This window comes from Macrotis lagotis, chromosome 7 (assembly GCF_037893015.1).
Source record: "Macrotis lagotis isolate mMagLag1 chromosome 7, bilby.v1.9.chrom.fasta, whole genome shotgun sequence".
Taxonomy (NCBI): domain Eukaryota; kingdom Metazoa; phylum Chordata; class Mammalia; order Peramelemorphia; family Peramelidae; genus Macrotis; species Macrotis lagotis.
This window is the reverse complement of record NC_133664.1, coordinates 11626792-11639659: the sequence shown is the minus strand read 5'-3', so window position 1 is coordinate 11639659 and position 12868 is coordinate 11626792. Positions and strand designations below refer to the sequence as shown.

Here is a 12868-nt window from a genome sequence, read left to right as displayed (position 1 = left end):
AGTAAATACATTTAGACTAGAGCAAAGAAGACAATATCGGAGGACAACTAGAGGCCCTGTTCAGTGTAAACCCATGACTGCTTTAAAAGGAGTAATTTGCATGAATTCATTCATTAGGGACTGAGGAAGAATTTTTCCCTGAAGATGAGAATTTTATCACACAGGCAATAAAGAACCACTGGAAAATTCTCAGCGGGGGAACATCACAGATAGATGCAGGAGGAAGACTTTAGTTTGGTCACTATGTCAAGGACGGATTGGAGAGATGAAAGACCGGTGACAGGGAGACCAGTAAGGATGCTTTTGCATATAGCCCAGGGGAACCATGATGAGTTTCTGAGTCAGGACAGAAGATGGAAGATTAAGACAGTAGAGATGCAGGAGGAAACAGTTACACACAAAATCCAACAATCATTATATATATTTTGTGCAGATTTACATTGGTTTCGAGTTCCAAAAGCACAAAGGAGAGTGGGAAAGTTCCAATTCAAGGACATATAACATGGCAGGCATCCTATGAATTTTCACAGCTCACTGACTTCAACACATCACCCATTGAGTGTCTATAGATGCTTAGGAAGAAAATAAGGCAGCATGGCAAAAATAGAATTTTAGAGTTGAAAGGAACCATTAAATCCAGCCCCTTTGTTTTACAAATGATGAAATCAAGACTCCAAGTTTCAATCACTTTCCCAAGGTCATACACTCTCGTTGGAGGCACATTTTGGACTTGAAAATAATCACATGATTCCCAGCCTGGTGTTCTTTGTCACAGCACCCAAATTCATTTTGGGCGTTTCCCCTCAATTGTTCAAACTAAAGACAGAACATTACAAGATCATTACCTTTAAGCAAGGTGATTTGTGAGCCAGGTTCTGATCTGGACACAGGAGGTAGTTTCTTTATTTCATTGATATGAACACAACCACCTTTGAGGCTCATTGATGAGTTCAAGGATGCTAAATATCAGAAAAATGTTAGAGTCTTCTCTGAAAAGCTCAGCTTTAGTGCCATTTGCTTCCTTAAGTCTTTCTTGGTCATTCACACCCCCAAGATTGCAGAATTCTTTGCTTCCTTACATTTCCCTGTAGAATTTTCGTTCTCTCCTATGCCCCAGTTTCTACCTTAGACTATAACTGATCTGGTATTTGTTATATTACACTATGTTACAGTAGAATGTGAATTCCCAGGAGGGCAGAGATGGTTTCTATTTATATTGTCAGGGCCTAGCACATAGGAATAGTGGTAATAGTAATAATAGTAATAATAATAATAATAATAATTATATTATTTACATAAATTTTCAGGTTTACAAAACACATTATATGTTATTTTTGTCAGTGCTCATGAATGATTGAGGGAGTCTAAAGTTCAGCATCTCCTTTGGCTGTTTAACCAGTCAAGATATTTGATGTTAACTGATATCTGAATGGTGAGCCCCACCCCCAAGCTGAAGGCAATCCTTGAAGACTTAGAAAAATTCAATTTCTTAAGGTAGGAACATAGACTGAAATATTTTAACACGATCTATTAACAAAGGTTGAAATGAAAAGATACTTTGGTTTATACCTAATTAGTCAGAAGATTCAGTTAAGTGGAGCATGGCATTCCTTCAGCATTCTGGGTAACTTGTGCCAAACTTATCATTCTCACTCATTGGTTCACAGAGTCATAGGCTGAAAGTTGGAAGGGTCCTTATAGGTCATTATGTCCAACTACTCAGTATTACTCTAAAGGGAATGTAAGCCCATCACAAACATTCTTGAGGAACCTTCCCTTCTTTCTTCCTTCACTCTTGCTTCTTATTATTCTAATCAAGGAGTCATAGCTATGTGCATTACCTGGATGACTTTTTCAGAAATAAGAAGTGACATGTATAACACAGTCTAGGGTGGGGAAAGGGCTATCAGCTTTATGAAACAAGCATTTCTGATATTATGATCCCTATTTTGCAGATAAGGAAACTGAGAATTAACAAGATCAATGACTTTTGCATGTCCACATGGCAAGTAAATGTCAGATGAAAGACCTGAATCCATGTCTTCTTGAAGTAAAGTCTAACACTGCCCATAATTCCATGCTGACTTGTGCATCCTTCTTTGAAATGGCTCAAATATCTTCTTGGAATTCAGAGTCTAAAGTCCAGATGCTGGAATTTCACGGACTGATGAACTAAATTAGATTTTTAAAAAGCATGGCAAGATCTTCAAGAGGTAAAAGAAAGGGCACAAGGATTGGAACTGAGAAACTTCTATGCAATAAAAGCTCTAAGTTAACCATGATTCTCCTCTTTTACTTCTCTGGATGACCTAGCTTTGTAATCATTCAAATCCCCCAAAGATGCTACTAATCCAAAGGGATTCTAACTGACTCCTCTGAAATAGAAGCAAACACACATAGTTTGTTTGGAATTTAAACAGAACAAAAAGAATAAATTAATTGGAATGCTCACCTAACTTTTTGTTTAAACACACTGTGGCCACTAATTTTTAAATATAAATGTATATATGTATATCTACCCCTCAGGAATTTCATGGAATTCATTGAACATTATATTTTAGTTTCTCTGCATTTCAAAAATGTCTTCCTTCCTTTTTTCTTGCCTTCCTTCCTTCCTTCCAGTTAAGAAAAAGGAGTTCTGTGCTAGTTAACAAGGGGGGGGGGGGGGCGAGGCGGCTAGGTGGCGTAGTGGATAAAGCACCGGCCTTGGAGTCAGGAATACCTGGGTTCAAATCCAGTCTCAGACACTTAATAATTACCTAGCTGTGTGGCCTTGGGCAAGCCACTTGACCCAGTTTGCCTTGCAAAAACCTAAAAAACAAAACAAAACAAGGGAGGTAATCTGGTAGGGTGGATAAAGTACTGAATTTACCATCAGGAAGATCTGCATCCAAATAGCTGTGTGACCTTGGGCCAATCATTCAGATTCTTTTGAGGTTCACTTCCTTCACCAGAAAAAATGACATGGCTGGACTTTTTAACCTCTACGGTTAGAAATCTAATTCTTAGAGCTTTCAAACTTCAATCAATTGCAGGAAGATGGTTTCTAAGGAGAGACAATTCTAAAGCTTTGTCACCAAGAATACAGATCATGATGACCATGTGAAGCATTTGGGGGTGTTTTGGTTCCATGAGAATGTGAAGGGAAGATTGATTGTTTATATTACAAAGACTAGGGTCTGCCTATATTGTTGCCTCTGGGCAAGGTACTGAGTCAAAGTCAAAAGACTTAGCCTCCATCTGATCAAAAACTGATGAGATTGCCCCACCCACTTTTAAATTAACCTGGTCTTGACTAAGGAGATCTAGCTGTTCTGGTATAATGGGGGGGGATGTTTGGGGATCAATGTGTCATTTAAATTGTGACCCCAGCCTGTGATTGATATGGGGGCAGGAACAAGGCCTTTCAATGTGTATAAAAGACCTTGCATTTTGGGATTTTCTTGCCCCTCTTTCCCACTTGGAGAGAAGTATGTCATTTTGTTAAGATATCTTAATAAAAACCATTTTAATTATTCTGGACTAAGTATTCATGAGCCATTTATAACAGATAATAAGAATGTCATACATAGTAATAGCTAAGATTTATATAACTCTTTGGTGGGTCCCAAGCATTTTCCAGAGAGGCAGTCTGGTTTGGTGGATGCCCACAGGAAGCCTCAAGTTTATCCTGGCTCTTTCACCCTGAATCATCAAACATCTTCGTGACTTAGACAATGTTTTAAGATTAAAAGTTAGAGGGGCAGCTAGGTGGCATAGTAGATAAAGCACCGGCCCTGGAGCCAGGAGTACCTGGGTTCAAATCCCGTCTCAGATGCTTAATAATTACCTAGCTGTGTGGCCTTGGGCAAGCCACTTAACCCTGTTTGCCTTGCAAAAAAAAAACCTAAAAAAAGATTAAAACTTAGAGAGAAGGTGCTGACTTATTAACATAGAAGACATTTCCTCACTGGGAATGGCTTCTTCATTTGAAATTCAGATAGGAACCAAAAAACAAACTCTATACTAAAATCTCCTTGAAGTTTCACAGCAGCAGAAAATGGATCATTATTTCCAATTATAGTTGGGGAAACTGAGGTCCTGAGAGTGAGGTCGATTACTCATATGGATACAACCAGGACCAAAAGCAAGATTATTGTGCAAGATTCTGGAATATGCAGACATGGGCTAAAATGCCTTTAAAAATAAAAAAAGACAAGGCATTCTCCAATTGATAAATGGTCAAAGGATGTGCAAAGGCAATTTACAGATGAGGAAATCAAAGGAATCCATAGTCATTTGAAAAATTGCTCCAAATCACTAATTATTAGAGAAATGCAAATTAAAACATCTCTAGGGCACCACCTAGCATGTCTCAGGCTAGCCAATATGACCAGAAAGGACAATGGACAAATGTAGGAAATCTGGGACACAAATACATTTTTGATGGAGCTGTGAAATCATCCAACCTTTCTGGAGAGCAATTTGGAAGTATGCCCAAAGGGCAACAAAAATGGGCATACCCTTTGATCCAACAATACTACTGGGTCTATACCCTGAAAAAGATTATGAAAAATTGTAACAACATCACCTATACAAAAATGTTCATAGCAGCTCTGTTTGTGGTGGCAAAGATATGGAAACTGAGGGAATGTCCATCAATTGGAGAATGGATTAACAAACTGGGGTATATATATATATATTAATATATATACATATATATATATATTAATAATATATATATAAATAAATATATATATATATATATATGAAACCAGGAGGGATGGGAATTCAGGGAAACCTGGAAATATTTGCATGAACTGATGCTGAGTGAGAGGAGCAGAACCAGAAGAACACTGTACTGTACACCCTAACAACAACATGGGGGTGATGACCAACCTTGATGGACCTGCTTCTACCAACAGGGCAACAATCAAGCACAATTTTGGGATATCTGTTATGGAGAATGTCATCTGTATCCTGAGAAAGAATTGTGGTGTTTGAACGAAGACCAAGGACTATTACCTTTAATTTAAAAAGAAATGTTACCTTATTATGTAATTCTGTTATAGCTCATACTATATGTTTCTTCCTTTAAGATATGATTTCTCTCTCATCACATTCAGCTTAGATCAATGCATGCTATGGGAACAATGTAAAGACTAACAAACTGCCTTCTGTGGGGGGGGTGGAGGAAGGGAAGCAAGATTGGGGTAAAAACTGTAAAACTCAAAATAAATAAAACCTTTCTAAAATTAAAAAAAAAATTACACTTTCCCAAATTGCATAGGAGGATTAATTTGCTTTAGAGACTGGAAGAATAATTTGAAAAAAAAGTATCAAAATGATTGCTCATTGGTAAGTGAGGTATGCTGGTGAGTTCTTTGAGGGTAGAGTCTGCTTTGGATCCCTGGGGCCTTGTCAGTGCCAGCTCTGCCCAGACTCGGCAGGAAGAAACAAAGATGGAGCTTGAGAGTCTGTCTCTGAACCACTAGAACAGCTGGGTAGATCAGATCAAATGTGACCTTTTAATGGACTGGATCTCAGTGTAATAGCCCACATTCATCTGGGTTTCCTGGCAACCAGGTATGCCATACCTCAAATAGCAATTAGGTGAGGATGACAAAGATATATATCTGTGTGCATGCTGAGGTTTGGAAGACAGAGTCAAAAAGAAACCAGCTCAGTGATTTTGCAAAGTCTGAGAGGTTATTTTAATTCTGAGATTAGCAAATGGCCTCTCCACAGGGCTCATTCATCTTGGGAGTCGGTCAATCAATATTCATTTATTAAGTACTTCCGATGTGTCAGTCTCCATGCAAAGTGTCAGAAAAACAAAGAAGGCAAAAACCTTGTGCTTGGCCTGTAGAGCTCATGTTCTAATGACAGAGACAAGGTTTGACAGCTCTGCATGGAGGAGATAGCCACAGTGTAGACAGACATATCAGTTTTCTTCTAGGTTCTTCCTTGGCTGTCTCTGCACCCCCTTCCTTCAGCAGCACAGGGAGAATCTCCTCCTCTTACTGGATCATAGATTGAGGACTGGAAAGGACCTAAAAGACCATCTAGGACATATTGGACACATGAGGAAACTGAGTCTCACTTGGCAATGGAATGTATCTAGAATCATCCAGATGATTATGACTGGGGTGAGATTCCAATTCAAATCTCCAGAATGCAAATCAAGGGCTCTCTTCTCTGCCTGTACCAAGCTTCCTGTCTACTCTAAGAGCCCATTTAGTCAGATGTCTGCCTTAGGTGCAAAGACACCTTTTACCGCCAATTTAAATTGAATACCTACTGAGATTCCTTCAGTGCTATCTTTTGATTGTGCCTGATGGTAGATGGTAGGTGGTGGATGGTGGATTGGTGGGGGTGTGGCTGGAGGGAGTATTCCTCTGATTGGGTCACTCTTTCTTTGTATAAATTTTTAGTTAACTGCATTTCCCAGAAAAGGGAAGATATTCTTTGAAGTTCTAGAATGATGGCTGATATAAGAGGCAATTCATTTTAAGAGGAGCGATGGTATATTTTTATTTCTGTTCCTATGTGTTCATGGGGTCTCCCCCATCAATAGAATATACATGTTTTTGAGGGCAGTAGCTCTTATTACAGAGCTTGTGATATCTATTCAGTATTTGATAAATCTTTCTTTTCTTCTTATCTTTGAATCCCAGTCTCCAGTGTATATATAAGGCTCTGTAATGCTTAAGAATGGATGGTTCTATTGAGTTCTTCATTCCCTGTGGAGTCATCATTTCTGCTGATCTCAGTCAACCCTATTGCTCTGATTGGCTCTTGTCATCTTCATTCTTCTAATAATAATGTGACTGGTTCCAAAAAATGGGGTAAAGAATGAGAGGTAGATTTGAGTTTGGAGGCAAAAATTCTGAAGTGAATGGAGGGATGTAAAGCCTAAATCAGGGAAAGTCGGGCCCCAGAGCTTAAATTCGAGTGCCATCACCCAAAGGTGAGAAAGTCAGTAAGTAAGAAGGGGAAGAACACTTGTATTTGAAGTCAGGAGACTCGGGTCCAAATCCCAGCTCTGTTTTTGTGGCTCACTACTTAGATGGAGCTGCATCTGACTGGGCTTCTTTACTGAAGTTGGCAGATGGGCAATGGAAAACAATAAAACCAAACCAAAACTCTAAGGAAAAAGTTGGAAAGTGATCTCCTTAGGGTCAGCAGAAGGGAGAACAAACTCAGTTTTTTCAAGAAGGGAAGATTTTCTCTGTGTTCTTACCAAACATGAATATAAACAGTGGTTTCTTATTTGTAAACTGTACAATATGGGGTAATCAACTTGACTTGTTAATTTGTGTAAACCAACTCCTCTGGTTTATTTCTTCCTCCAATAGGAATGCAAACATCCAGAGAGATCAGTCGGAAATTGTGCTTAAGGAGAAAAACCCAGCATTCTTCTTTTGGTGAAGGCTGACTAGAGAAGCCAACAGAAATCTATCTTTACTGTTTCCTGTGATGAACGGTCTTTGATCAGTTCCTTTCTTTGAAAACATCAACTAACTAATGAAACGTCAACTAAGGAAGACTGAGACCATCCATTCTGATGTCATATAACCCTAACAATTTGGTCATTTTGACTAAGGGCTATCCCACTCCCAGCCTTGAGAAGAGAAGAGTAGAAAACCCTCAGCTTGACCTTGAAGGAGTTCTACAATCTGACTGTGACCTTGGCATCTGGTCTTATTTCCCGTCAACCTCTCCAGTCTATTTTCACTGGACCACCAACTCTTCCGCACATAAGACATCCCATTTCCATCTTTCACTGCTCCCCCAAGCAGTCTCCTATGTCTATAATGCACTCTTTTCTCAGAGATTCTCTAGATGTCTTCAAGGTAAGGTTCACAGGTCTCTCACACAAAACATCCTGACTTTCTTCCTTCTCCCTCCGCCCACTGATGTCTTATCCCTCCTTGTTCTCTTTAATTAGCTCCATACCAATTTGTGTTTCATTGTCCTGGTATTTCCTTGAAGATGAGGGCTGCTGCCTATTTTTGTTTTTGTGCCTCCAGGACCTTGACTATAGTATATGTTTTATAGACGACTGTTCAGATGAATAGAAATTTTTAAAAAATCTGATTCCCTTTTCCCCCTTTTTATTACTCTTAAAAGCAATCTGCTGGAGATGGGCAAGGGAAGGAAAGCTAATTGAGTGTCCTATACATAAATCTTAAAGAAATGTCTTTTTAATTGAAATGGACTGCATGTAGCTCATCTTCGGTATAGGCTATCAAGGCTTTCCAAGCAAATCCTCAGTTAAGCTTTTCTCAAGATAACTGTGCATCTGGCTTCCTTCAGATCTCCCCTAATGCCCCCCTTTCTGCTGCCCCCTCAAGGCCAGGGTCTTCCCGATTTATCTTGTCTTTAGCCTGTTCCGTGTTGTCATGCTGTCTTCCTCCACTAGCCCATGAGCTCTTGGAGTGCTGGGGCCATGTTATACCTTTCTGTGTATCCCCAGGGCTCAGCATGGGCCCTAGCACTTGTGAGGGATTTCATCCTAGCTGATTGACAATAGACAGCATTAATAATTTATTCACAGTGGGATGCTGCACTTTGGAAACCTTGTCTTAAGTAGAAAAAATAAAGAGCTCACCTATTAAGATCTGGCACATTCTTTTGGAGGAGGTAGCCTTGCCAAGTCAAGAAGATCCCTTAAAATTATATTAGGGATAACTGATTTTTTTTTTCAAAAGACATGCTCCTTTAGTAGATGACAGAGATTCTCTGTTAGTGGGGACTTTCTTTGCCTCTCTGTTTCTTAGAGTTTTGAATAGTGCCCTTTGTATTGCTTAATAAATGTCTGTTGAGTATCTAACAGAATTAAAGTTATTAAATATTTTGGTTTGCTTCTCATGTCCATGACATTTGAAAGATGTGTCTCTTAAAGAGCCACTTTAGGATATCCAAGATGTTCCACATCATCTGAAGGATCCTGCCTGTGGTGAAAAGCTAAAGAGGCTGATAGCTTCCCAGATGCCCTTGTGCCTGCAGATTTAAAAGATAGGTCCCACCCCCTGCCCCCATCTGATCCCCTCTGAGGGTTCCCTTTACTTTCTCCTCCATTATAAGAGGAAAGAAGAGGAAAGAGGAGGAAAGAATAGAGAGGAGAAGGGAGGGGAGGGGAGAGGGAGGGGAGGGGAGACTGCTGAGCAATGGGGCAGCTCTAAATCCAAGTCTTAACTTCAAATCCAGGGACCAGTGTTGTGCTGCTACTTCATATTGCCTTCTAGCTTTGAACCCAAAATGTTGTAATATTATCTCATATAAATATAGGAAAAAGGAATGAATTCAGTGACATCATCAAAGCTGTCCAAAAGAATGCCACTTACCAGGAGAGCATTTGTTTTGTATTAAATACAAGAAAAGTCAGAATCAAATTGTCTTGGGGCATTGAAAAGCCTTCACCAAGAACCAGTGTGCAGTGCATCTCCCCAGATAGAATTCAACCTCAAGGTAGCTAGGTAGCCCAGTGGATAGAGCACTGGCCCTGGGGTCAGGAGGACCTGAATTCAAGTTGAACCTCAGATTCTTGATACTAGTTATTTGACCTTGGGCAAGTCACTTAACCCCATTGCCTCACAAAAACCAAAAAGAAAAATAAAAAAAAGAGAGGACAAGCTCATTGAAAGCCTAGGATAATCACTGTCTTTGAATCTCTAGGACGCAGAAGAATAGTGCCTGGACATGGCAGATGTCTAATAAATCTTTGCTAATGGGCTGATGGTCTGCTTATAGTAAAGTAAATAGAGAAAAGTTACTGATAGATAAGAACATAATCCTGATTAAACTGGATGGGTTGTTCTACGACACACGCACACTGTGAAGGAGAAGATACCCCTCAGATCCCTCCTTCTGACTGATCTCACTCAGAAACTCCAAGTGTGATTTTTTTTACTCTTTAAATAAACAAGTGAAGCTTACAAATAAATAACCAATGAATTCCAGAAATATTGTACATGAAAATCAGATTTTTTCTTCTCTTTGTCCCAAATCATCCAGTCAGGTTGGCTCACTAAAGAATTAATAACAGGAGACAGAAAAATTCTAAGTATTCATGCATAACGCTAATTCTGGTGTCATTGCATATATTCTAACAAATTCTTATGAAATGCTCATTACCCAGATGTCAATGCAATTAACTGATAAATGTGAGCCTGGACATATTTTCTTTACTTGGAATTAATCTGTGTTGGAGTAGACTAAAATCCAAAGGTCTGCCCCCAGAGATATGATTCACAAGAGTGATGTGATGATTCTCTCAACTTAGAAGCCAATTCCGATATGCAACACCTCTTCATTTCAAGTACCTCCCCTAGCAGAGGGAGGAAAGGGTTCAGAACATTCAGATAATAATGCTCTCCACTTAAAATCCTTCCTATTCCACAGCACATGGTGATACATTAACCCCAACTCTAATTTTCTAATGTTGGTCATGTCGATAGCCTTAAAGGAGAAGAGATCCTCCCAAGCAGTCCTGATTTCTTTACTTTCTCTTTTAACAAATGCAAGTGATTATATAAATTATAGTCCACTTTTCATCGCAAGTATGAGTCAGCTACTCATGATTCCATTTTACAAATCACCATTGAGAAAAGTCCTTTTCCTGAAGTCCTATCTGATTACATTTGCTGGCTCTATCTTCTGTTTGTTAGGTCACTTCCATGTGGAAGGTCAGCTGAATTCCCACATTTGAGACTAGCCAAAGAGCAGGGCTGAATCACAGAAGAACGGGCCCTTACCATACTGGTGGATTTAATGTAGACGTTGTCTTTTAGATGGCACTTTCCATCATTCGGCACCACTATCCCTGCAAGTTTGCTATCGAGGGCAAGGTGAGAAGTCTGATCTGTCATCACAAGAAGCAATCGTTTAGCTTCCTTGCGCCAACCAATGTGACTCTAAAGTAAAAATAAACATGCAATCAGACTCGAGAAAACATTTAGGATCTGTATCATGGACCTTACCTTTGCATTTACTTAATTAATGATGCTAGTCCTGGGGGAGAAGGGAAGTACAGAAAATAATATGGATACATATAAGTAGATCACAGTGGTGCACTAGAGTCAGGAGGACCTGAGTTCAAATCCAGTCTTAGACACTGAATAATTACCTCCCTCTGTGACCTTGGGAAAGTCACTTAACCCCTCTGCCTTGCAAAAATAAATAAAAGAAAGAAAGAAAAAAGGAAATATTATGTCCTTCAAAGAAGAGAGTCATTTGTCCATTAGCTAGGACATACATAGAAGTAAATAGGATGGTGATTCTACCTGGATCTCAAGAGAGTCTTGAGATTAAGAGGTCTCTCTTTGTTGTCATTGTGTTGTTACAAGTTGGAGACCGTTCTTCCCAGGAACTTTTTGTATGTGTAGCAAAGGGAAGGTGTCAACATAGGGCAAACTTAAGAGTTTGTCTCTTCAGGGACTTGTTATATGCAGATAAGGAGAGTTTGGTGAGGAATACTTTGTAGTTCTACCCTTAGAATGGTGAAGCTCAATTGGCTTGGATTCAAAAGCAGAGAATCTGGACTTCAATCCCAACTATTACTTACTGTTTGTGTTACATTGGGCAAACACCTCAAGCCTCAGTCTATTAATCTTGAAAGGGAGAAGGGGTGGATTTAATGACTTCTCACATCATTTACAGCAATAAATCTAAGACACTATTTGTTTTCATTATTGTTCACTCATTTCAGCTGTATCCAACTCTTTGTAATCCCCATGGTAATTTTCTATTTCCTTCTCCAGCTCATTTTACAGATGAGGAAACTGAGGCAAACATGGTTAAGTGACTTGTCTGAGGTCACAAAGCTAGTAAGCATCTGAGGCTAGATTTGAACTCTTCTTCCTCATTGGGGAGAGAGTCACTGATCCTTGATATGGTAACTCACTGGATGCAGGGGGAGTTGTGAGAAATCGTGTTAGAAGCCCTCAGGTTTACCCTGAAAACTTTGAAAAGAGGAGTCAGCCATGATCTGGGACTCATCCTGAAAGTTGGCAGAATGAGCTAAATGGGGGGGGGGGGAATCAAAGGGTACATGCAAGGGCCTGAATTAGACACCAAAGGTCTCTTCTAGTATGTTGAATGTTTTTTGATGCCAAATGTATTCCATTTAATTTTCATTTTATTAAGTTTTGCCCCATCTTTTTTTTTAGGTTTTTGCAAGGCAAATGGGGTTAAGTGGCTTGCCCAAAGCCACATAGCTAGGTAATTATTAAGTGTCTGATACCGGATTTGAACCCAGGTACTCCTAACTCCAGGGCTGGTGCTTTATCCATTATGCCACCTAGCCACCCCAGTTTTGCCCCATCTTTAAGTTTGTCAAGACCTTCTTCTCCAAGAATTCACATTTTCTGCTTTTGACTCAATGAGAAAATAATCTTCAAATCAACAGGATCTTTGAGAATTCTGCCATCCCTGATGACTCGGACAACCCTTTACCTGGCAAACAGCTGCCTGGAGCATGGCATCAAAACCTCCTTCAGGTGTGTCAATGTTCCCGGAGATTTTCTGCCTGTCAACTGCTCGTTCAAACTCCGTGATGTTCTCTGTCAGAGACAGCACGTGGATGTAGCCATGAGGTGGCATGCAGTCCAAATTGTAATCACTGCAGGGGGAGATCAAATGAGAAAGGTAATTTCTTTGCTGCTTTCAAAAACTTTGTAACAGCTACAGGGTGCAGTGAGAGAAAAATCTCAGTTTTTCATTGACTACATTTTGAAAGAAGAAAGCCTAGATTGGAAAAGTCACAAAGAGAACAGAAAACAGTATTGTGGATTATTGTGATTCAGAAGTCGACACCCAATGGGGAAAACCAGAGAGATATTAGAACTCTGAAATTATAAGAACAGGGACAACTTATCTGGGCCAA

At 39.6% G+C, this 12868-nt stretch overlaps 1 protein-coding gene across 1 annotated transcript in view; it reads right to left on the bottom strand.

Moving 5' to 3' along the window:
- The window catches only part of ITGB8 (integrin subunit beta 8), a 107759-nt gene that overhangs the window by 40133 nt on the left and 54758 nt on the right, over positions 1–12868 (bottom strand). Inside the window, exons 5-6 of the mRNA XM_074195448.1 lie at positions 12439–12604; positions 10740–10898 (exon numbers count right to left, since the gene is read on the bottom strand). Of these exons, the coding sequence (XP_074051549.1) occupies positions 10740–10898; positions 12439–12604 (325 nt within the window). The remainder of the gene's footprint in view (positions 1–10739; positions 10899–12438; positions 12605–12868) is intronic.